The sequence below is a fragment of the Perca fluviatilis genome, chromosome 12 (genome assembly GCF_010015445.1).
Source record: "Perca fluviatilis chromosome 12, GENO_Pfluv_1.0, whole genome shotgun sequence".
Lineage (NCBI taxonomy): Eukaryota > Metazoa > Chordata > Actinopteri > Perciformes > Percidae > Perca > Perca fluviatilis.
Window position 1 is genome coordinate 7013852 of NC_053123.1, and position 25913 is coordinate 7039764.

The 25913-nt window shown below is 39.2% G+C and overlaps 1 protein-coding gene and 1 long non-coding RNA gene across 7 annotated transcripts in view; one reads left to right on the plus strand and one right to left on the minus strand.

Annotated features, from left to right (window-relative positions):
- The window catches only part of obsl1b (obscurin like cytoskeletal adaptor 1b), a 38485-nt gene that overhangs the window by 8285 nt on the left and 4287 nt on the right, over positions 1–25913 (plus strand). The window contains exons 8-37 of one of the 6 annotated variants that reach the window (XM_039817561.1): positions 163–438; positions 695–970; positions 1268–1543; positions 1891–2163; positions 2343–2615; positions 2720–2794; positions 3457–4941; positions 5400–5675; positions 7150–7425; positions 8141–8419; positions 8618–8893; positions 9133–9408; positions 10661–10921; positions 11361–11636; positions 11733–12005; positions 12583–12858; positions 12955–13230; positions 13511–13786; positions 13867–14142; positions 14284–14553; positions 14639–14905; positions 15033–15302; positions 15881–16147; positions 17222–17488; positions 18177–18289; positions 19219–19372; positions 22586–22747; positions 22986–23090; positions 23911–24177; positions 25436–25705. In XM_039817561.1, coding sequence (XP_039673495.1) covers positions 163–438; positions 695–970; positions 1268–1543; positions 1891–2163; positions 2343–2615; positions 2720–2794; positions 3457–4941; positions 5400–5675; positions 7150–7425; positions 8141–8419; positions 8618–8893; positions 9133–9408; positions 10661–10921; positions 11361–11636; positions 11733–12005; positions 12583–12858; positions 12955–13230; positions 13511–13786; positions 13867–14142; positions 14284–14553; positions 14639–14905; positions 15033–15302; positions 15881–16147; positions 17222–17488; positions 18177–18289; positions 19219–19372; positions 22586–22747; positions 22986–23090; positions 23911–24177; positions 25436–25705 — 8643 coding nt within the window. The remainder of the gene's footprint in view (positions 1–162; positions 439–694; positions 971–1267; positions 1544–1890; positions 2164–2342; positions 2616–2719; positions 2795–3456; positions 4942–5399; positions 5676–7149; positions 7426–8140; positions 8420–8617; positions 8894–9132; positions 9409–10660; positions 10922–11360; positions 11637–11732; positions 12006–12582; positions 12859–12954; positions 13231–13510; positions 13787–13866; positions 14143–14283; positions 14554–14638; positions 14906–15032; positions 15303–15880; positions 16148–17221; positions 17489–18176; positions 18290–19218; positions 19373–22585; positions 22748–22985; positions 23091–23910; positions 24178–25435; positions 25706–25913) is intronic. The other 5 variants (XM_039817562.1, XM_039817563.1, XM_039817564.1 and 2 more) reach the window with 5 other exon arrangements.
- LOC120569626 lies at positions 332–21426 on the minus strand. The gene is made up of 8 exons (XR_005640925.1): positions 21317–21426; positions 15900–16029; positions 15019–15078; positions 11694–11863; positions 11336–11489; positions 8147–8280; positions 7291–7410; positions 332–391 (listed from the first exon to the last, which is right to left on the minus strand). It is a non-coding gene; the product is annotated as an uncharacterized LOC120569626 (long non-coding RNA).

Consider the following 25913-nt stretch of genomic DNA (forward strand, 5'->3'; position numbering starts at 1 on the left):
TCTGACAATGCTGGTGTCTTTTACTAACCATCTTTATTGTCAATTATTACCCCCTTATTCTTTTCTTATTTCAAAATGCATTTAGTCTTCTCTTAAAGTCTGACTTATCAAAACATAAAATTCACATTTTAACGATCCATTAAAATATCTAAATATCTATAGCCCCACCTGTGAGGTTTTCAGCAATTCCAGATGCGGAGAGGAACAAAACCATCGAAACCGGCTACCCCATTGTTTTATGCTGTGAGCTCTCAGATCCTTCCGCCCAGGTGCACTGGTACAAAGATGGGTCAAAGCTCAATCCTCAAACTGAAGTAGAAATTCTAACTGATGGCTTGGCGAGAAAATTGATTGTCCATTCAGCAGAATTTTTCCACGCTGGGTTATACTGCTGCAAGACAAAGGGTGACACCATCACGTTCAGTGTGGACATCAAAGGTGATTTGTTTTACCTTACGCGATTAACAAGCTCCTCCTCAGCAAAGCAACTAACTCTGATGACACTTTTGAATGTTGTCCGTTGCCTTTGCTCTTAGCACTCATAAGAAGTGCAGCTAAACTGTCACCTTTTCTTTGACTGCAATACAGCATGTTAGCAATTTAAAGTATTTTGTTAAATAGATTATGATGAATAATCTTAAGGGCTGACATGAGGTTGATTTAAGGTTGACATAAGATCTAAACATATCTATAGCTCCACCTGTGAAGTTCTCAGCAATGCCTGAAGAAATGAGGACCAAGTCGATCGAAGCAGGCAGCACTATTGTACTCCAGTGTGTGGTGTCGGATCCTGAGGCCCAGGTTTGCTGGTACAAGGATGAAATGCAGCTCATTTCAAACTCTGGATTAGAAATCAACTCAGAGGGCAACATAAGGACGTTAGTTGTTCAGTCTGCAGAGCTGTGCCACTCTGGTGTGTACAGATGCACTACACAGGATGATACCATGGAGTTTCAAGTGGAGATCAAAGGTGACTTTACACTTTTTATCTTGTGCGTTAATTTTGTAACCACCAACTCCTTCTAGATGCCACTAATAATCCCTGCTTGTACTGTATGGTTTGAAGGACTGTTTCGTGCACATAACCTTAAAGAACTGTTAATACACTAGATAATAATTAGTTTTAATCATTTGTTTTGCGACTGCTGTGACCTAAATTGAAAGTCCCCAAAGCCCTTTTCATGTGCTGCTCAGCATTTACATTTTTGCAAGGTGTCCATTTCCACAGTCTTGATTTTATTTAGCTGTCCTGAATTTCCAATGCTAGCTATACCCGTGACGTACTCTACTATCTTTGACGTTGAGAGAACCAAGTCACTTGAAGCGGGCAAACTTTTGGAGCTGAAATGTGAGGTTGCAGACTCCACTGTGCCTGTTTGCTGGTATAAAGATGCTGTAAAGCTTTGCCCGCAGAATGATTGGGATATACAGAGTAATGGCACGTTGAAGAGACTCATTATCCCATCTGCTGAGGTCTTGCCCTCAGGGCTATACAGCTGTGAAACCTCTGATGACACTATTCACTTCACTGTGGATACTGAAGGTGATTTTTTTTTAATTTGTTGAATCTTAGAGCAAATCCTAGAGCTTTCTGGTAACTAAATGCAACTAACACTTTCAATATGCGTATCTGTCTGTCTGTCTGTGTTCAAGTGGTGTTTTGTGTGAAGATTTAACAGTTTCTTAAATCGTGGTAAAAATTAATCTCTACGGAATCCATGTAATGAATCTATGTAATCCTTGAAAATGTGTTTTTCTTATTGAATTTGGTCTGCGATAGAACAGATTGGTTTCCCGTTTGGGAAAGCTGAAACTATAACCCCTTTCTTAATCAAACGTGTAAATATGCACTGTTAAGTCTGCAATTATAATATGAATCATCATCTTTAGCTCCGATGCTGCCGTTATCACCCTCACCAGAGGTTGTGGAGACGCAGTCACTTGAAGCAACCTGCCCAACTGAACCAACATGTGAAACCTCAGACCCTGCTTTCCAGGTGTCATGGCAGAGGGATAAAGAACATGATTCTAACAAAGATCCTGATTTTGAAATGGGAGGCATCAAGAAGACTCTTGTAATTGAACCAACTCATCCTTCAAATTCTGGAGCATACTATTGTGCAACAGCAGATGATGTTGCCCAATTAATAGTAAACAATCAAGGTGATTTTCTCGATCTAGTTATGACTAACTCTTTGTGTAGCTTTTGGTCTGTCTTCTTATTTGTTGTTACAATGCAGAGCTAATATCTGTGACAGTTTTGACAATATCTCTTTGAAGTCACTTGTCCTAACATCAAGGATAATGTACACTAAAATTATCCCCCCAATGATTGTCTGTAGTGCCAGCTCCGACATATCTGCTTGGTCCTGGTGTCGCGAAGACTGAGTCTGCGGAAGCGGACTGCCAAATTGTTCAGCAATTTGAGATTTCAGATCCAATTGCCAAAGCCTGTTGGTACAAAGATGGAACCCAGATCTACCCAAAAAGGGAAGCTGACTGTAAATCACAGAGCAGCAGCCAAACCATGCCCCTCCAGTTACATGACTTGTCTGATGATGGGAGGTTTGGCTGTCAAACATCTGGTGATGCACAGTTAAATGTGGACATGAAAGGTGGTGCTCCACATTGTACCTGCACAATTAAGAACCAAGTATTTAGTGACATACATGAAGCTATCACCCAGCTCATTGTTTTCTCTTTGGCTTTGTCCAAACAGCAGAGCAGTGTCACTGTGGTGACGAGATTGGTGAGATAGCTGATGCATCTGCCCAATACACTGTGGATGTCAAAGGTGATTTGATATATTTCAACATCAGTCATCCATCTTAACCCAGCACATACTTGCCACTAACAATAGTGGTGTATTTTCTGTTAAATCCATCATCTGAGTCATCTGCATCTTTTTTTTCCCTTTAGACAATTGCTTTTTGTCATATTGAATCCTGGTCTCATGTCATTTCCTGCAGTGATTGGCTCTTAATCAAACATGTGGGTGTTCAGTACCTGAGTAGCTGCTCCTCATACTAACATATATGTTGTTTGTCAATTCATTTTTCATTTTAACAGCCATCTTTGCTTGTAACAAGCAGCTTACCACTCTTTAAATCCATCTTATGTCTTATTCATCACCAGACCCTTTCATTCACATTGCTGCCCTGAACCTTTCACCGTTGCAATGACAAGGAACTCTTATTAAAGAGAAGAAAATTTATATGCTTTTTAGGTTTTTAAGTTTAAATACTGGTGGTATAACAGTATTAGGAATCAGTTGAAGGGGGAAATATAGGAGCTCAATCTCAGACCAAACCTGGTCGATCTTCTTGTTTGTCTTTGCAATGAATTATCCCATAACTCCATGCTAACCCACACTGATGCAAAATTCTGTTATAAGAAGAAGTATTGAGACCAACAACCACCTAAAACCTTTCTTTGTGTACATCACAATGCTTATAGCTACATCGCCAAGGCTCTCTTCTGAACAAGAAAAGAAGTCCACTGAAGAGGCTTTTCCTGTTGAAGTTGACTGCATGTCCTCAAAATGCAATTCTGGCACCTTCTGTGGCGAGAGAGGAGATGCACAGACATACGAAGAACATTCAATTCATATGCCAACTTCCCAGTCAACATATGAATATATGACTGAATGGATTACACCTAAACAGCTAAAGGAGCTCTCTGACAATCAACAAACAACAAATGCCCAATCTCCTGTCTACTGTAACTCTGTAAAGCCATCAATGACGCAATCTGACATACACCATCACACTAATAGGCTCACAGAATCACATGGTGAGGAATTCATTTACTATATACAGCATGCAAAAGCCCCATCTGAAGAGCTTGATAATTCCCTGCAGACAGCTGTCCAGACAGATGAGATCTGTAATGTTCAACAAACTGCAGCTGTTGAATCAGAGGAAGCCACTCTCAAGACTCTAAATGTCCAATCAGATGAGCTACATAGCTCAAAACAGATGCAGACTGTCCAGTCAGAGCTAGATAACCCCTTACAGACTTCAACTGCCCAGTCAGAACACCTTACTAACCACTTACAGATTTCAACAGTCAAATCAGACAAGTTCTGTAACTCCTTAAAAATGGCAACTCTGCAGTCAGAGGCGCCCTTTAAATCCTCAAACACTGTCCAACCAGAGGAGTCCTTTAAATCCTCACACACTGCAACTGTCCAACCAGAAGAGTCCTTTAAATCCTCACACACTGCAACAGTCCAACCAGAGGAGCCCTTTAAATATTCACCCACTGCAACTGTCCAACCAGAAGAGTCCTTTAAATCGTCACACACTGAAACTGTCCGACCAGAGGAGCCCTTACAATCCACACATACTGGAACTCTCCAATTAGAGGAGCCTTTTAAAACCTTACAAACTGCAATTGTCAAATCAGAGGAGCTCTGTAGCTCCATACAGCTGCCGGCTGCCTTCTCAGAGAAGCTTTTTGATTGCTTACAAACTGAAACTGTCCATTCAGAGGGACCCTATAACTCCTTATGGACTGCAACTGATCAATCAGAGGAGTTAAACAGACCTCTACAGATGTCAACTGTCCAACTGTCCACTGCATCTCCTCAATCATTGGACTTATATAACTCTAAAGAGGCAGAAACGGTCCAACCAAGAAAGCATTACAACTTGCGAAAGCATGTCAGATTGGATGACCACACAGGCCAAGCAGTACCTAACCACGCGAAGGTCCTGTATCAGTCCACAACAGTCCCAGCAGAGTGGCATCAGACCATGAAGGCATCAGAAGACCAAGTAGACCACATAATTAACTCTGGGCAGAGATCATCTACCCAGTTTGCATTGCCTCAATATGTCAAGCAGACATCTACTGTCCAATCAGAAGAGATCTATCTATCAAAGACATATGACAGTCACTGGAGTGACAGTGTCACTGCAAATAAGGTGGCTGTTGAAGGTGATTTAAATGGTTAGCATTATCAAACAAAAATGGACGGGCACAATGATGCCATTGTGTAAAATGAAGAGATTGCTTTTGCGATCCTTGACACTTTGACAATTTCTACATTTACTTACATGATTTTGTTCATACTAAAACTACTTTAGTGGTCAATGTAAAACTTTGAGCTTGGGTGGTCTGTGAAGAATATTAAAGATAGGGAAAAGAGTAAATAAATTAGCTTCAAATCCTAACTTGAATGCCTAGTTATCTCAAGTCTAACTAAATATACCTTGTTAGATTACTAATAGCATAAATACATATATTTTATTATTACTTATTTTAACTCTTAAGATGTACTGGCATGACTAATCTTGATTTGAGATTTTGCTCTTCTGTTGTTTGAAAGCATCATTTTTGTTGTAGTCAGTAATAGTGATGCAATTTTCTCTTGATGTTACCTCAAACATCCCCAGCTCCACCCGTGACAATTACAACACGTTGGGAGGCTGAAAGGAACAAGTCTGTTGAAGTTGGTGAACCCATAGTGCTGCGATGTGAGATATCAGATCCTAACGCTCAAGTTAATTGGTACAAGGATGGAATTAATCTACGTGAAGCAGCTGGGCAAGACATCCTTGCAGAGGGCTCCATAAGAACACTGGCTATCCAGTCAGCGATGCCGTCTCATGCAGGGATTTACAACTGCAAGACAACAGATGATGCAATGCAGTTTCATGTGGATGTTGAAGGTGAAAAAAATAATTTTCATCTATTCTGCAAATAGATTTTAGTCAGGATCAAGTGCATCCAAATGCTTTTGCTTCGCTTATAAAAAGCAAGTACTCTTTAATTACTTTTGGATGAATACAAATCAACCTCTTTCAAGACACCAGCAAAAATGAAGACACTGCCATGACATTTGTACAGATTAAGAGCTCTTAGCTACATGCTGCTTATTTGTGCAGTTTGCACACTAACGTCACAATGTACTGTATAAGTGTTGTGACTTAATAACATTAATAATTAGCTATAAATGGCCACTTGGGATTATGTAAAAGATGGCAGGATCTCTGTGCTCTAGCTCCATTCTATCTCTAAATCAAAATACCCTTAGATACAGTACGTTCCTAGCTTAAGGTGGGTAGCTACCTACCCACCTACTAAAGTAAAGATGTTGTAATTAAGCTAATCACTTAGCCATGGTAAAACCTTACCTGACATTGTGTGGCACAGCCGTTCTGCTTCTTCTTTTTCATGTCTTGGAGTAGCTAGTTAGGTGGCTAGATGAGCTCATACTTGCACCACGTAAAGTTCTTACGTACAATTTTACTTTTATTAATAATGAACGATACGTAATGAACACCCATTTAGCTCCTGAGCACATATTTTAGTTTTTCAGAAAGACTGAAAAATATGTTCTTTGGCAGAGGCTAGCAGAACAGATTGTAGTTAATATAAGCGATGTGACCTTGATTGGCACTTGTCAGTAAAGCAAACATGCCCTGAAGATACAACAGCCCTCTCTTTAAGGCTCAATATCCTAATAACTATTTAGTTTTTTCTAAAATCCCTACCAGAACAGCAGAAGCAAACAGTTTTGGCGCATTTAGATGACCCTAACTTCTTGGGAGGTTCTCAGTCACATCAAAAGAAAAGTAGGACGGGTGGAGTCAAGCAGCCAGGGTTTCATTAGTCCCTTTCATGTGTTGCTCTACCAGGTTAGCCACTGGAGTGACTCCAACTTTGCAACGTCCTACTGGAAGTGACTAGAAACTCTCTGTGCTGAATAATCCTACAAGCACATAAGCAATGCCAAATGTGTTGATTTTTCTTAAATTTACTTTAGAAAAAAGGCTCAAGACTGGACATACAGGATAACCTTCAAATTTGGATGATGGGATAGATGAATTCATTAATTAAAATAACATTAATTTTGGCCTGATTCTTCATTTACCATTTTCCCATAAAAGCTGACTTCCATTCAGTTATTTTTTTAAGTTATATTATTTAAGTTTTACTTTAGGTTACCTGTACAAAATATGATTTAAAAGCTACACATTTTTCTGTAAGTACTGAATAAAAGTTGTTGGGCATAGATTTAAAAAAATTTAATGGTTGAATACCCTGCTGAAGCCTTTAGTTTCACAGTTTGTGCTTTGCTTCCTTTGGTTAACAACAGGATCTGTTTTATTGACCAATTCTATTTCACATTTAATCCTGTAGCTCCACTTCTGAAGTTTTCAGCTTTATCTGAGGGTGACCAGAAAAAGACGGTCATGACGGGCTTTCCCATTGCTCTACAATGTGAGCTGTCAGACCCCACTGGACAAGTCAGTTGGTACAAGGATGGAACAAAGCTCTTACCTCAAAATGGTGTAGACATCCAGTCAGAGGGAAATTTGAGGAGTCTAGTTGTCCCATCAGCCGAGCGGTCTCACACTGGCGTTTACCGTTGTGAGTCAAAGGATGATGACATCCAGTTTGCTGTGGAAGTAAAAGGTGATGCTCAGAAACTCTGTGGCGCTTTCACTGCCTTGCACGGCCAACTAACTGCAGGAGGTGATTAGGTCACGTTTGTCCAATCCCCCCAACAGAAAATGGTGAATTTTTCTGCTTCCCTAATTTGGTCAACTACTTTTCTAAAAATGTACAGAAAAAGATTTCCTCTGAAATAATTTAAGTTCAATTCGTTATGTTAAATTGTTATTGCATGATTTGTTATCATTCTAATCAAAATAATTTCCTATCACATCTAATCATGATGCCCAATTTTTATCTAAATGAAATTAGATAATTTAGGACATCCTCTCTCCATATCTTATTAAAACATGCAGCTTCACAATGCAGCTTCTTATTATGCATTTCATGTCTTGTTCTTTTTCGCTGAAGACACTAACTGAATACTTTACCATAAACAAACACTGTTACTTTCTTGTTTGTCTCTTACCTGTGATTTTGTCTGTGCTTTAAATGTCAGTGTACAATAACTGTAAAAATTACAGAACTTGGTTCTTGCTCTTTTAGCCCTTTGAATATTTTTTTGTTTTTCTCATTGTCCTTGTTAAGCAGGTTGTGTTTATGTTGTATGTTATGTTGTCCTGTCCTGACATTCTTTGTAATTGAACAGTTTGGATATTTAATTACTTCAAGACATGCATGATGGCATTTATGAAGTTTATTAAGACACTCTTTTTGCAATATCTGAAACCTATAGCACTACCTGTGAAGTTCTCAGAGCTTCAAGAGACTGACAGGACCAAGTCCGTCCAAGAAGGTTCTCCCATTGTCCTCAGCTGTGATCTTTCTCATGATCCTTCTGCCCATGTCGACTGGTATAAGGATGGGTTGAAACTCCTACCACAAAACAATATGGAAATACAGTCAGATGGTCTAACAAGGACACTGCTCATTCACTCAGCTGAAAACATACATGGTGGCACCTATGAATGTTCAACATCAGACGACACCATTGCATTTAAAGTGGACGTAGAAGGTGATTTATTTTCATCCTTACTATCTTCTTATGATACCTACTATGTGCGTCTCATTCTATGATGTGAGTGCTAAACAATTTGCTTTATTTTGAATGTTCATGAGAACATGGTACAGTATGAGTGGCTGGACAGTGTGTTTTGTCCACTGTTGGTGAATCCATCTCTTATCCAAAACCCTTGTTATTCCCTTCTCTTAGGCCGATCGCCACAGATCATGCCAATCCCACTGTCAGAAAAATACAAGATGATTGCAATTGGTTGTCCAATTATCCTCCAGTGTAAGGTCTCAGACCCTCTCGCCCAGGTTTCCTGGTTTAAAGAGGAGATGGAGCTTTTTTGCAAAACTGGCCTTGATATGAAAAGAGATGGCACCCTGAGAAAATTAATTATCCATTCTGCTAAGGTCTCCGATTCTGGCCTCTACAGCTGTAGCCTGGCTGATGATGTTGTGGCATTCCATGTGGACGTCGAAGGTGATTTTCTTTTCAAGATGAACATTTTAGCATTTCCTTAATTACCCCTAACTGTACACTTCTTTGCCCAATTGCATCTAAATGTATTTAGAGTTGTTGTAACACTGTCTGAAAACACAGAGCTTCATATGTTGTATATACTGTGCTCAAATAACCAAACTCTTTGATGAACATTACTTGTTAAATGATGTTCTGGCAGCTTAACAACAGTGTTCTGCAAATCTTATAATACCCTCCAGCCTCTCCTGTGAGGTTTTCAGCACTTCCAGAGGTCGCAAGAAACAAATTTGTGGAAGCAGGCTGCCCAATTAAGCTGCAGTGTGAAGTATCAGAGCCAACTGCCCAAGTCTATTGGCACAAGGATGGAGAGCAGCTATTTCCAAAGAGTGAATGTGAAATCCAAACAAAAGAAAAATTGAGAGCCTTGGTTATTCCATCAGCAGAAGTCAGACACTCTGGGTTGTACAGCTGTGAGGCCGCAGATGACCGTATAGAATTCAAGGTGGATGTTGCAGGTGATCTAAGTATTTTCAGCTTTGTCAGAATCACTAACTTCTTTCAGTGAATGTTTGGCTATTGGATCAACTTTTTTATTGTATTCTATAATGTTCTGAGATAAGGTGTGCTGATAATTTTGTACTTTAATGTTGGCGTAAATACACACCCTGATAGACAATGTAACGCTGTCACAGCTTACTTAAATTTGATGACGGATTAATATGTAAACGAATAGATATTTTTCAATATTGCTATTTTTTTAAGAAGCAGTATTGATATGTAGGTCTAATGCCATTCTTGCTTTAACAAGCAAATACTTAAAGGCCCATTCAGACTGGACTTTGTTAAGAGCATGGTGGTACAACTGCATCTTAAAACTGCCCAATCAAAATTTTCATTTTAACAGTTGATCAAATGTCTATGTGTAATGGGAAAGGGGATGCTTGTAGTAACAAACCACAGCGAGTGTTCACTGGACTGCAGTTTCCCGCAGCTCCACAGAGCATTTCATTGTTATTCAGCACATTGTTTTGGTTTTACAGCCAGCTACTTTACTGTTTGGTTCAGTCTCACTCTTCCTCATTAACCCGGTTTCAAGATGCAGCAGCAGTTTTATCTGATACACAGGCTGTGTGCTTCCTGCCTAGCATGGGGGACTGACAAAGTTGGCAACTAGCTGTTAAACATTTAGCAGCTAAAGAGCCAGATATTTTCATCAGGAGTTGATGGAGAACAAAACAGAGCTAAAAGGACAAAGGGCCACAAACAAAACTCCAGATGAATGATACGTTTTCTCTGTGTCTGCTAGGTGTGTAAATAGGCAGCTGATTTGCTAACATGTTTGCCACAATTTTTTATTTGAACTAAAAGAATTTATGCTGATTTAACTGCTCTGTTCATTGGTAATGATAGTGGCCCACATGATCGGGTCAAACTTTGCCACTTGTTGTAGGATGCAGAACAGACTATTATGCTTTCCACTGTGTGACTCTGGCGAGACTTATGAAGGATGAGTTGCAGATACTGCAGACCTCCTAGTCTAAAAGGCAATTGAGCTGTACATGTTCTGTAACAACAAAGATTTAATGAACAAATAGAAGAAAAAAAAAAGAGAGATTCATGTTCCATTTTGCTGTATCACTGATTGCATGCGAGTTCACTCACTGTTGATGTGAGTGATCTTACTGTTACATAGGATAGCTTAGCAAATCTGATTTCTATCTACTGTTCAATGGATTGAAATTCCTATAGCACCAGTTTGATTCTCAGCTGTTCCAGAGGCTGAGAGGAGCAAATCTGTTGACGCAGGCAGCCCGATCAATCTGCAGTGTGAGATCTCAGACCCTACAAGCCAGACCTGCTGGTGTGAGGATGGAATAAAACTCGTGCCAAAATCAGGAATAAACATCGATTCAGGGGGCAAAGAAAGGGCACTGGTTATGAAGTCGGCCACGTCTTCATGCTCTGTGGTATACAGTTGTAAAACTGATGATGATTCAGATTTCAACGATTTCTATGTGGAGGTGAAAGGTGATATGCTAAGCTTTTTCTCGGAAAGTTGTTGTCATTGTAGAGTCTGATACAACTTCATTACCTCTAATATCTAAGAAGGAAGCAAAACCTGTTCATCATTATATTCATCATAGCTGATTCCCTTCTAAATGTCCTAATTTCATTAAACGTTAGTTGCTTTTCATATACGTGCTTCACATTTAATAGCATGTATTTTAATGAGTCTGCTGGGTTTTCCAACACAACTATGGTAATTGCATTACATCAGTGCACTGCTTCAAAACTTGTTTTTCACTTTGCTTTAAAAGTGGATTAACACCCACTGATCATTATGATGTCTATGAAGAGTTGTTATCTAGATAGCAAGGCTTTAAATCAGCATGTCTATGCATGGGCATAAACAATTAATTCCATGTTCAAGCAACAACTCACTTCTTTTGTGTACCGTTTTCTGCAGCGCCACCGGTAACATTTGTTGATATCCCAGAGGAGGACCTTTTCAAGAGTGTCGTGGAAAAAGAAGAGTTTGTCCTGTCATGTGAAGTATCGAGGGCTGATGGTGTTGTCCAGTGGTACAAAGATGGAACTGAAATGCAAGCATGCAACAATATCACAATACAAGCAGAGGGCACCACAAGGAATCTGACAGTACATTCAGCCCAACTCTCCGACACAGGCACATACACATGCCGTGCAGGAGACAACGTTCTAATGTACAAGGTTAACATACGAGGTAATAAAATAGCTTATAAAAACTGCACACAAAAAGAAATCACTTATGTTGACTTACGTGGACAATGTTTCAATTTCATGTATTCTTCTTTCTAAGAACCCCCGGTGGTGATAATCTACCCCAAGGAGGATGTCCACCTTGACCGTCATGTCCCAGAGGAAATTATTCTGAGCTGCGAATTGTCTCGTCCAAATGGTGTCGTCAGCTGGTACAAAGATGGCCAAAAGCTGCAAGAGAGTGAAAAAATCAAGCTCAAGATTGAAGGCCCTTATCGACGACTGAAGATTATTTCTAGTGGAGTCGAAGATTCTGGAGAATATGTCTGCGATACAGCTGACGCTTCAATATTCTTTCACCTTAGTATTACAGGTAAAATCCCTGAGCCTACATACAGTATGTTTGAATGTATGTAAGTATCTCAGTATTGTATTAGCAAAAAGTAAAAGGAGTAGATTGTGGTATCAGTGTGCTTCAAACTAACAAGTTCGTCTATAGGGAAGCGCGTTAATACCCATTTTGATATGGCCGCAGTTGAGGGTTGGTTGGAAAGCCATCATAGAAAGGGTGTAAGAGTGACACGTATAAATTAAGTTTAAATCCTGCTGGTTTATTACCCCCACACACCTATCCAATCGCTATGTGATGGGGGCATGCTTGTTGAGTTATCAAGTTTAGAAAGAAAATAACAATTTTAACATTGGAAAGGTGGGGAGGAGGGTTCAGATGCTGTTCGATGACCTAAGAAGCACTTTGTTTGAAGCATACTAATGCCTTTGCCATTGCCAAAGTTAGGGGTTGACTGATTTCATCCAGGATCGAGATGCATCATAGACAGTCCTGCAGGCAATATATGCATCAACTTGACACCTCGAAAATAATGATTATCTTGTACCATTCATTAAACTAATGACTGATGGCTAAACTGGATGATAACGCCCCTTTCCAGAACCTCCGGTGCGGATTGTGTCCCCAAGTCAGTCCCAAATGGAACTGTGCCAGCAGACCTCTGAGAGGATGGTATTGAGCTGCGAGATTTCACGGCCCAACGCAGTGGTGCGCTGGTATCGAGACGGACTCGAAGTGGAGGAGAATGACAACCTTATCTTAGAGGTGGATGGTGTCTACAGAAGACTTATTATACCAGAAACTACCGTCAAAGATTCAGCTGAATATGTCTGTGATACTGCAGATGAGTCTGTGACATTCTTTGTAAACATAGCAGGTAAAGGACACTAAAGAAGGAACAAAAAGTAGGTCCTCTAAATATGTTGCTCTGTCAGCGTTTATCCATTTCTAACAACATTTTCTAATTGCACAGAGCCTCCTGTTCGCTTCATACGGCCAAGGAAGATGGCAGGAAGAGTGGACAAAGTGGTTGGGGAGACTCTGGTTCTAGACTGTGAGGTTTCAAGATCAAATGCCGAGGTCACCTGGAAGAAGCATGGGGAAGAAGTAGAAGACTCCAAAAATATCACCATCCTTGAGGATGGTGTCATGCGTCAATTAACCGTTCACTCGCTAACAATGGAAGATGCTGGGCAATATGTCTGCGATGCAAAGGATGACGTGATGGATTTCAATGTAAACGTGCAAGGTAGGTTATTGTACTTAAAACTATTACTTCAAAATGATATGGAGCCCCCAAAGTCCCGAAAGATGACAATCTTTACGAGTTCTTTATATTGTGTACTCAAGATCCAGACTATGAAAGACTAGAAAATCTATGCTAATTTAGACCAGATCATTGACTTCATCCAGATACTAAGATAATAACTCATGAGAAGTTAAAACAATCCTTCGGGGATTTCGGTGCATTTTACTCGGTGCTTGGAGGATTTTCTGTTCTCTCTAATAGAGATTTTATTCATTTTCAGAGTTGCCTGTAAAAATTCTTGGAAAAACCGATGCAAAGACAGAAAAGCAGTTCTTAGTATCAGATGACATCATTCTTGTGTGTGAACTATCAAGATCCAATGCCTCAGTCAGCTGGTACAAAGATAATCAGCTAATTGAGGACACTGAGCGATACTGTAGCGAGGAGCAAGGCGTTTTCCGATCACTGGTTGTCTTAAATGCTGGGCTCGAAGATTCGGCAGAGTACACCTGTGATGCAGTGGATGATAAGATGGTCTTCTATATCACTGTCAAAGGTAATCATTTTATTAAGCAATGCTAATGTTATCTGTATTTCCTTTACTCAGGACAATAATGATACGTCTTTTATGTTCAGAGCCTCAAGTACAAATCATTGGAAACTCAGGCCACCCAGAGCATCATATCCTGGTAGAAGGAGATGACCTTATTTTGGAGTGTGAGGTGTCTCGGTCAAACGCCACCGTTCAGTGGTTTTGCAATGGCGTGATACTGAAACCAGACACACGTATAAAAATTGACAGCTATGACGTGGTGAGGAAGCTTGTCATCTCTGGACTCCAGCCCTCCGACTCTGGAAAATACATTTGTGATGCCATCGATGACAAACTGACAACAATTGTTGAAGTCCAAGGTAAGATTTAATTAATTTAAATTACTTTGAAACATGTATAGATTGAATTTCTGTAGGTTCTGCTGGATTTTGGAAACCTATTGTTTCATGTTTAAACATGGAATTTACACGCAACCTTTTTGTAAATCTAATTTTTCTCAGAGCTGCCAGTCAAGTTTGAGAATAAAAAAGCAAAAAATAACGTCTCAGCCTATGAAAATGAGAGTGTTACGCTGTGTGCCATTGTGAGCCGAGAAAGAGCTAATGTTCGGTGGCTGAAAGATGGCCAACTATTGAACGGGGACAACATTCACATCTCCAGTGAGGGTAATACCCACAAGCTCACCATTAATCCCCTGCAGCTGTCAGATTCTGGGCAATATGTCTGTGACGTAAACACAGATGAGATGTATTTCAGTCTTTTAGTCAAAGGTAAGAATTTGGCACTCCTAAACTAAATGTGCCCAATATTTCCAAGTAAACACACTTGACTGCATTCCTTTATTCTACTCATCAGAAATGAAGGTGAAATTTATCCGACCACTGGAGAACGCTGTGTCTCTGAAGGGCAGTAGCCTTATATTACGATGTGAGATAAACAAGCCTAAAGGAGATGTCCAGTGGCTAAAAGATGGCCAAGAGATCTCTCCAAGCCGTCGGCACACAATAAGGGCACAAGGCCGCGAACGAAGCTTTACCATCCACCAACTAGTGGAAGAAGATGCTGGAGAATATGCCTGTGAATCCACAGATGACAGGACCTCAGCTACTGTCACTGTAGAAAGTAAGTTTAAATAATTCAACGTAAAGGCAGGTCAGAGAAAAATAACGTACTGAAAATAGTTTAAAATACTTTATATGTATATGTGCTAGCACAATGAATCTAATTCAGCTTACTGCTTTGCCTTCAGCTCCCCGTGTTGTTGAGTTCATAGCGGAGCTTCGTAACATCACGGTCTGTGAAGGAGAAGATGCAGTATTTAAGTGTGTGGTCTCACCAGAGGACAGTCGGTTGGTGTGGCGCTTAAATGGCAAGCAAGTAGCTCTAAATGAGCGCACTGTCACTTCAAGTAACGGACTATGCCACATGCTCTGCATCCACAACTGCATGGTTTCAGATAGCGGCAGAGTAACAGCTGACGCAGAGGGGTTGGTATCAGAGGCAGAACTCCACGTTCAAGGTGAGAGTTGTTCTCCCATTCATTAACACTAAATATACATTTGTGTTAATGTATCACAGAAGCTACATTTAACAACCATTTTACTGTTCAATAACCTCAGATCTGTCTGGTAGCTGTGACCATATTTTTGACTGAGTTATTGTCAGCAACACTGGAGTAATAAACATAAAGGTTCTGTAAGAGAGTGTAAATGCCTGTGTACCATTAATACCACATAAGCATATATATATATATATACATACACAAAATAATGACCCTTTCAGACAAGTTGAAATTGTTGCACAGGCGCCTTTGACGGCTAGTGCTTAGCAGCTTCTCCTGTTAGAATTCCTCTGGTAACTGAGAGACACAAGTGGCTCAGTGGTCTTGGTGTATGTGACGCTGCAGGGGGGTCCTTTAAGCTTTATAGTTGTGTGCTTGAACTTTTAATATAACCTTGCTGATATTTTTATGGTCTATATTATAATTTGCTTTGTCTAGAAATGGCTTTAGAGTATCGTAGAATTAACAAAGAAATTAAACATAAATCATTGACATGATAAATGCTGCTATCTAGTAATTCCTTAAATTCATTTTAGAGCAACAGGTGTTGTTTACCAAGAAGATGACACCAGTTGTAGCTGAAGAGTACAGTGAGGCAACTCTAGAGGTGGAGGTGAGTCTGGATTCGGGAGAGGTGCAGTGGATGAGGCAAGGGGTGCTGATCCACCCTGGAGCCAAGAATTCCCTGAAACACAAGGGCCGAAAACACAGTCTCACCATCTACAATCTGGCCATGTCTGACCGGGGAACCTACAGCTGTGAAACCCTCCATGACCGCACGCAAGCCCAGCTCACAGTGGAACGTGAGTGTGCACGTGTTCTCACTATGCCCTGTTGTTGTTTGTTTACCGCCGTTGCCGACGACCCAACCTCAAGCACACACCCGCCCCACCTTCTTGTAAAGGCAAAGCTTAATTAACTGAGTAAGAGTAATTTGAGTGACTGGGGACCAGGGCGGCTCTTGTACTGGTGCATGATGGCGACCAACAGGTGATAGCCTTACAGCACAAGCCGACTTTAGTATTAACACAGGATCAACCAAGCTCTGATGATTTCATTATCTATGTCAAAGGCAAATCAGATTACATTTTTAAGGGAAGTGCTTGATAGATAACAAGTTAAGATTCCACTGTTCAATGACTAGAATTCCTTTTTGCAAAGTTACATTTTATCTATGAACAAGCACCACTTACATTTCTTGAAAGTAGCAAGCTTGACACACCATAAAACATCTTGTAGTAATTAAGACGTACTTATGCTTGTTTTTCTTTGAGCACGCTTCTTATATTTCTTAGTCCTATGATCCACAGGCCAGTCAGTGAATTAAAAGCTGTTCTTTCAACACTATTGTGGGTGGGAAGGGGAAAGTCAGGACTTCAGGCTGCTGTTGGCACCTCCTATGAATTTGGATCTCCTCTCATTGCATCTAAATTTACACCCTGGCCTTCAAAACTGAGGTTGCTGTCATCAGGTCTCCAAAATAAACACTCCTTTTTTCCACAGGGAATGCTCGTCTGTTAGAATAAGTGAAAAATGTTGGCAGTTTCAAAGCTGGCTTTTGTGTAAAGCCCCATACTCAAATGACTAAACTATCGGCTTGTCAATATGTGCCAGCTTGTATTGTTTAACTGCAGACTGTACAGAACAGACTCCAAGCCTATTCTGTAACACACAATGGACACCATATCTGCTCAATGTTAAAAGTGGAATGAAAATACCGGTACCTATCTTTCAAACATAACCTTTGTTTAACTATTATTCAGGTTACATTATACTAAAAAAGTACCAACACAAACAACGGCCACAAAGCTAAATGTACTTGCACTTGTTAAGAGTACTGTGATGCCTTATACACAGCTCTGCAATTTTCTTTACAGCTCGAAAAATCACAATCAAGAAAGGGCTGACTGACATTAAAACCACAGAGAGAGAAACGGCATCTTTTGAGGTGGAGCTCTCCCATCCCGATGTCCAAGGCACCTGGATGAGAAACGCAATCCAGCTTAAGCCGACAAATCACTTCCGTATGAGTGCCAAAGGACAAGTCCACAGTCTCACTATCTCCAATCTATCAGTAGAAGACACTGGCACCTTTATGTTCTGTGTAGAGAATCTGAAGACGACTGCCAGGCTTGTTGTGAAGGGTAGGTCATTTAGGAAGAGGTTTTGCCAATGTTTCAACAAGCAGATACCAATGTTTGATTTCACTATAGTAGAAATATAACAGCATAATTCTATGTGGTCAAATTTAAAAACTAGTAAAAGTCATTTTGAGGAGATGTATTACAAGGCCGTAGTGTTGTCATTAGTCTAATTAACTAATATACAATATACTTTGCAACTTTTCAACAAGCAAACCATGTACACTACACTACTACCAAATCAACAAGTGACTGAAACATTTTGGTGTTACCTCACCTCAAGAGTGGTAGCTAAAGTGGTCCACTCAGAGTAGACCAGATGCCAACCAGTTGAGGCATGATAATAAAACAGAGTGACGGCTCTACTTCTGTTGGCTTTATCCAGGCTCACGTTACAAACACAAAGAAGCCTAGCATGACCCAGTGAAAAGTGGTAGCTCTGTTCACTCTTATCTGTCAGGTGCTAGTTTAACAGCATGCTGTAAAATAATCCCCTCAATGCCAAGTCACTATGTATGCATTATCCCTTTGAGCTACGGTGATGACAACGATGAAAATCTAATCGTGGTAAATTAAACCATATTGCTACTTTAATTTTGAGCAGCAACACATATAGGCTACTTGGTGCATTGTTTTAGAGAAATTTAAGAAAATCTTTTTGCTTGCCTAACTAAGCGTGCTTTTTCTCCAGAGCCTCCAGTGACCATTTTCAGAAAACTGGAAGACCAGAAATTCCCTGACGGTGCAGTAATCTCTATAGAGTGCGAGCTGTCAAGACACAACGTTGATGTGAAATGGATGAAGGCAAGTTGTTGGATTTCTTGTTTTTCAGCATACAATTATTTTTGCAAAACTTGAGAGCCAAAAAAAATTTATGATGAAGGGGGGGGGAATTATATCCAATGTGAAGCATCCCTGGGCAGAATGATGGTCTAATAGGCCTCTCAGACCAAATGCGGCAATGACACCGCTGCCCTCTGAAACCCATTATTTCCAATAAATAATAAATAATATTTCCTTTTTGCTGTATACTGCTGCAGCTCAAACTGTTTGGTGTGAAAGGCCTACAACTCTTCAACTGATGGTTCACAATAGCTTTATTGGTAATTCTGTTGCCCTCCCAATTTAAGCATGCTTCGCAACACATACTGTAGTTACTGCAATACTAGATGTAGGTTAGCAAACCAAGGAATGCCAATTGCTTGTTAACATGACTGAAATTACAGTACATTGAGCCAACATAGCATTCTTGCGAGCACATTCCTTCTCCAACTAAGCAAAACTACAAAAATAAATAATAATAAAGTCACTCATTATCAATTACAATAGGAAACTAAATATTGACAAACCTTGTGCCCTTATCAGCCAGGTGCTAAACAAAACAGAACTTTTTTTGCAAGACACACCTGACCGTGCATCTTGTTCTCTTACCGACATTACTTCTTCAAAATAAAAGCACCGGCCTTTATGAAGTAGCTAACGGACACAATCAACACAGCATCAGGAACATTGAACAAACATTAAAACAACAGCTTACATGATAGTAAGCCACTATCTGAAAAGCCAAAATTTGTGTGAACAAAGAATTTAAATATTATTGACAAATAATGAAAAAAGCCCATTTCACTCAATCGGACAATGCATCACATAGGCCGCAGTTTTAGTTGTTTGGAGATGCTTAGGCCTAATTGTACTTGTAATTAAATCATTTTTTTATTTTTAATCATTTTCAGAACGGGGTTGAGCTGAAGCCAAGCAAGGACTTGCGCATTTATGCAATGGGAAGGAAACGGTTTCTTCAGATCATGAAATGTCATGTCAGTGATTCTGGCATGTACACCTGCGATGTTGGAGATGCTACTACATCCTGCACTGTGGAGGTCTATGGTAAAGTCTGCTGTCTAGAAACTACAGAAAAGGGCCTCTAGTTTTACAGTGGTATAGTACTACAGTGGTAAGGGTTGCATGAAGATGTGTAATATTATTCAAGAGAACTGCACAAACAATTTAACGATATATGGTTGGGAAAGAGTACTAAAACACCAGAAGCCCAGACTACCAAAATGACTGCCATAGAGAGGTATTGGCTGAGTAAGCTCCACAAGCTGTGGGTTACATTTGTTTTACAACACTTTGCATCAGTTATTTGTCAAAAGAAATGTGGCTAACTCAGTTACAGGGCACTTTAAGAAATTCATACATGGATTAGCTATGGGTCAGTCATTTACTTGAAACAATGAGTCTCCTAATTCCCTCACCTACTTTATGGGTCATTCCTACTATGTAGAGCCATTTCAGCTTTGCCTACAGTCAACCTTCCCCTTTTAATATATTTTACAAAGTATTCATAAACAAGCATTATCTTGAAAAAAAGACTTGTTCTATTTTAAAAGGCACAATGTAATTTCTTTTAGAAAAAAAAAGGAATTTAAATGGAATTTGCCAATTCATTCCCTGCAAGTTCCTACAAAGACATTATTAATATTTGTTCATTTTATTTAAAAAAACACAGGTAACAGGGTGGAAAGAAGAGAAATGGGGTTTACAGGACATAACAGGGTGGACCTAACACCTGTGAACAAAAACATTGCATTAAAGAAAGGCAAAACAGTAACAGGGTGGGACATGTTATGCTAATGTTGGCTATTACTACTCATGTGATGAAAAACAAGCTAGAACTTGGTGACAACTGAGGAAGATTTTAAACATTTATTAACCATATTTCCAGGGTGGACATGTTATGCTTTACCGCATTAGTCAAGCATTTTAAAACACTGAAAAAAGTTTGAATAAAGAGTGATACTTTCTCTGCTTCTTGTAGAGGACTATCCAGCCAAAAATATATACTTCCTGTTTATTATTATATTATAAATAAGGCTATACAATAATGAAAAATGTAGATTTTTTTTTAATTTCTCTTACTTATATTTGTTTCTGATGTTGAGCAAACATGATTGGGGACATTGCAGTTTAGCCTACTTGTGCTAAAATTATAGTAATTATTTAATTTTTCATTTATCCTGGATACATATTGTGTTTTATAGTAGAGGTGGGTTAACCGTGTAAGACAAGCTTTTAGAAACAAGTATTAGCCCAGTTTTTCACAACATACAATATATTATATCATCGGAACTCAAATAGCACCCAATGCTAGGAATGACCCTTATAACTAATAGCACACATAAGCTGTTCTACATAATCAACATTGCAGCTGCTCAAACATTAGAAATTAGACTCAGCACTAAGCTAAATCCACGCAGATACACATTTCTTTAATGGTACCTAACACTTAAAACTCACAAAACAGGGAAATTAACAACAGTGAGATATTATGTCATTGTTTCAGGAACACATAGCTAGGTGTACTTAATGAAATAAAGAATGTATTCACTTTACCATTGTTTGTATTCGGCACGATAGCTCACTGTGAAGCTTCAATAGAACTGTGGCTTTAATGTTATTAGCTAGTTCCACCTGCGTTACACTCCTTTGACAACTCAAAATGTCTGCTGTGAAAAAGATCTATGAAAGTGTAAATGATGTCAAAGAAAAAAGTGTTAAATGCTTTCAGACTATGTTGGACCCCTTATAGCATTCAGTATGACCATAACATGAGAGAAACACACAGACATAGCTATGTTTCCACTCATAATGCTAGCAAGTAAAGTAGGCTAACGTTTAGCTAGCTTTGTCACAGCTAGTCAAAGTAGCTATATTCACAGCATAGATATATGTATTGACAGCATGTGAACCCTCCCAGTGCAGTTAGCTTGGTCATGCCATGTAGGATTATTTTGAGCAACAACAAAAAAGAAGAGAAAAAGCACTTACCATACCCTCACAATGCCAGATAAGTGCTGGCATCTTTGTTGCTGTTAGCCACTTCTTTGTTAGCTGCTATAATTTGCTGCTTCTCTTTAATGCTGGGGACTTTATTATTTTCTCTGGGCAAATGTTATTTACATTTAGCCAACAATTAGCTTCTCTCACCCATTCATCAACAAAAGTTCAGACAAATCATGTGCCAACCCAATTTTTAGGGAGGCTGCTAGCTTGAGAAGTGCATACCAAGATGGTGCACATTGGTCTTAGTTTACTCCATGGATGTATACTAAGAGAATTCGCACTGGACAAATCAGTTATGGCTGATTAGACTTGTATTGGTACTTCATGTAAATTTCAGCAAAGCTCCATCCAACTTCAACCTAAGCGGAGGTCTAATTAGAGTAATTTAAAGCACCTGTGTGGGTGTGAAAGGTTTCAGTGTTGATACATAGGCTATTGAATGTCCTTTTTCAAAATACTTGTAGGTTAACATTTGAAAAAGTGTGTAATTGTGAATACTTTTTTTCTTTGACACAATAAATAGCTTATATAGAGGAAATGCACTCAGGTGAACAGTTAGAAGCTGGTAGAATAATGTTCATAGATCCAATATTACTAAGACAAAACAAATTACAAAGGTATATGTTTGAGTAGGAATTTATTGTAAGGACATATTATTCCAATTTTCTCACCAAGCATATACTACAAGTAGAAGCACTTTACAAGTCCAATTTTCTCATAATAGTATAATTAAATATTAGTATTTACTATTATTAGTATTAAGACCTACTCATATTAGGTAGGCCTACTGCTATTACTATAGTACCACTAGTGGCTATGTATATTACTGTGATGTAATCTTTTTTTTTTTTTTTTTTTTAAAGTAAAATTAAAAAGTTTTTTGAAAGTATTCCTTTAGTCATACCATAGGAGGGGATGCTGCCTGGTAAACCAGGGCCTGCCTTTGAGTTAATGACAGTGCAGCATCACAGCCTGATATTTACTGTATAACACATACATGTCTGAGCAGTACAGTTAGCTCTCTATGTACAGTTGTAGGCTGTATTACAAAAAGAAAAGAAAAGTGGGATTTATTACATGCACAGTATTTTAGAAAAGGGAAAGGGGAATCATATACTGTAGCACAGACGTCCTGTTCCTTCCTGCTCAACGAAAAAGAAGGATGTTGTTTTTTCCTCTTTACTTATTTTTTACTTTGATTTATTAAAAGATGCCCATTTCCTAAACATCCTTTACCGTGTATTCTGTCGGCAGAGCGTGAGCTGCTGATCCTGCAGCGCCTGGAGGACGTGGACATCCAGGAAGATCAGAACGCGGTGTTTGTTTGTGAGGTCTCGGTGGAGGATGTGCCAGGAGAATGGTACAAAAATGGGGAGAGGATACAACCCACCAGCACCATCAAGATACGGCAGGAAGGTCAGCTTTAAATTCACAAGCACGCACACAAGTCATAGTGCCTGCACAGCTCCGCTGATGATGTTATGCTTATAAATACTGTATACAAGATTTACAATGGCCTGATTATCTACAAAAAAAATGTAATATAACACCTAAAAAGAAGACATTTGTAAATCTGTAAATAATATCTGGAATTGCCTAGAAATAACTATTATCAGGCTTATTATTTATCTTGACAATTGTATTCTTATTTCAGGGACCAAACACTTTCTTCTTATGTGCAATGTGAAAGCAGAGGACTCTGGAGAGATCAAGTTTGTCACCAGACATGTTGAATCTGTCGCTTCCCTGGAGGTGGAAGGTATAATGGATATATATTTGCCTACTAGGTGTTCCAAAGGAAGTATGTATAGATATATGAAAATAATTAATACACATAGTTCATTTAAATAAATATTAAACAATTAGGGTTGGCTTATAGAGCAGGAATGTTTGTAGTCCCAACTAGGGCTGGGCATTATATCAATATGATATGGTGATATGAGACTATGAGAATATTGACAATCGTCTTAGATGTTGGATATCGTAACATCGTAATATGATATAAGTGTGGTCTCTTCCTGGTTTTACAGGCTGCAATAGAGTAAAGTGATGTCATTTTCTGAACTTACCAGACTGTTCTATTATTTGCCTACTCACTTAGTAGTTCTATCCACATTACTGATGATTATTTATCACAAATCTCATTGTGTATATATTTTGTGAAAGCACAAATTGTCAACCCTACAATATCGTCGCAATATCGACATCAAGGTTATTTGATCAAAAATATCCTGATATGTGATATTCTTCATATCACCCGGGCCCCAACTCCATTAAGTACATGAGCTTTGGGTTCGCCCATTCGATTTTCAATAAGCTTTACGCACAGAATTTTAGATTTACACCCGAAAACAATGTGTGTGCTTTACTTACCGTAAGCACTTAAAGCTGTGCAGTTATTTTTCTGTTCAAATTAAACTGAGGTCAAATAAGATTTAAAAAAAAAAAGTGTGTTGAATTGTGCAGCTCTTGATCTTATCTTGCTCATCTTTCTGTTGTTAGAATTTAGACATATATTAAGTATTTTATTAAGTCACAGTTTAGTGTGACAAATCTAAATTGCACTTTGTCCTTTTCAGAGATTCCCGTCAACATTGTGAAGCCTCTGCAGGACACGACCGCCCTGGAGGAGAGCCGCGTGCTCCTCGACTGCACCGTGTCCAACCCCAGATGTAGTATCCGCTGGTACAAAGGCAGCAATGTCGTGCTGCCCTCGGAACGCTTTGAGATCTGCAGCGAAGGCTGTTATCGGAAACTGATCATCCAGCAGGTGGTGCTGGATGATGAGGGCACGTACAGCGTGCAGGTTGGAGAGTATACATGCTCTGCAAAACTGACAGTGGAGGGTAAGAGAGTTCGTGATTAATTCCAAGGGCTGTGTAATTTACAGCCAAAGATTGTCATTCATTTGCAAGCTAATTATACAACATAGTCAGTGTGATACAATACAATGCAGAACAAGCTGCAAAGATTAACTGATTAATCGATAAGTTGTCAACTATTAAATAATCAATTAAGTCCTTTTTTATGAAAATAAAATCTAAATTATCCGATTCCAGCTTCTTAAAAGTAAATATTTTTGAATAATAATCCTATACCAAGTATAGATAATAGTGACAAATCCCAGAACTTTAGTTGTCCTAGTTCAATAGCAATCAGCAATGAGTGTTATAAAGTAAGAATGGCAACAGTAGGACACCTTACTATTACGGCAGTGCAACAGAGGATCTCATACACTACTTAACCTCATAGCTCCCCCTACTGTCAGAGCAAAGCTAACACATTGATTTCATCTTATTGTAATGAACACATTTACCCCCTTTTTTTAACATGGCTGTTTTTCTTTCACTCTTGCCTTGTTTAAATTTAATGTGGCCATTTGCAACATCCTTAATGTTTTTAGCGGTTTATGTTTTTGTAGTTAAAGAACACTTATTCGGTTGAATGTTTGAAAGGTGGGTACTCATGGTAGGTAGCCTCTTACACGGATGTTGTGGTCAACTTGAATTTATATATATATATATATATTACAATGGATTTCTAAATGGCAGGCCCAATTCAACCCTCTGGACACAAACTGAGTCATAATAATTCTTTTTTATATAAAAAAAATGTCCCATGAACATGCCAAAGGATGACATTTCTGAGTGACCTTAAAAATAACAATAGCCTTTTTCACATGGAAAATATAAACTGAGAGTAAGAAATATAAGGCTGATTTAGTGTTGTACATGCTGGCTCACTGTCCCACTTATTGGGATACTTGAATAGAGAAGAGCCATATAATAATAATAATAATAATATTAGAAACATCTGTGCTTTTCCTACTAGTCAAAATGTCTCCTGTGAAAAAGGCTGATCACCTATACTGCATGCCCAAGTTGGATGAGACATGTAGTGATACCATGAGCTCCCAGAAATAAAGGGAGTAGAAGACATACAACAGACATACACTGTGAAAGACCTATCACTCACCACTTAGTATAATTGATTAAAAAGCATATAATAATTGGATAAAGGCTAACTAAAAGACACATCAGACTATTTGCTAAAAATATGTGTTGTAAGCTAACAGCTTTCCCTCTCTCTTGTGCACCGCCTCAGCCAAGTCGGTGTTAATGGTGAGTGAGCTGAAGGACGTGGAGGTCACGGCCCCTGGCGAAGCCCGCTTTGAGTGTGAGGTCTCAGTCCCTGTCCTCAAAGCTCCCGTGTGGAGTCTGAATGGGGAGCCGCTACACCCCAGCTCTCGGGTACGCCTGGAGAAGATGGGCACGGTCCACAGGCTGACCCTCAGACACACCTCCCCGGACATGAGCGGAGTGGTGGAGTTCACCTCTGGGAAAGCAAACAGCAGAGCCCAGCTTCGGGTACTGAGTAAGTAAAAGAAGTAGCTGTTTGTAATGGACTTTTGTATTTCAATGTACTTAGATTGTCAGTAAAAGGCTAGGTGTATGGATTTATGTATATAGCTACGCACATGTAAGATCATAAAAGACTGTAGAGATGAAATATGACAATTTGTGTGACGTGATTTTTAATATTCACAAATATGTTTAAACAATCTCTTGAGTTTACAAAAAAA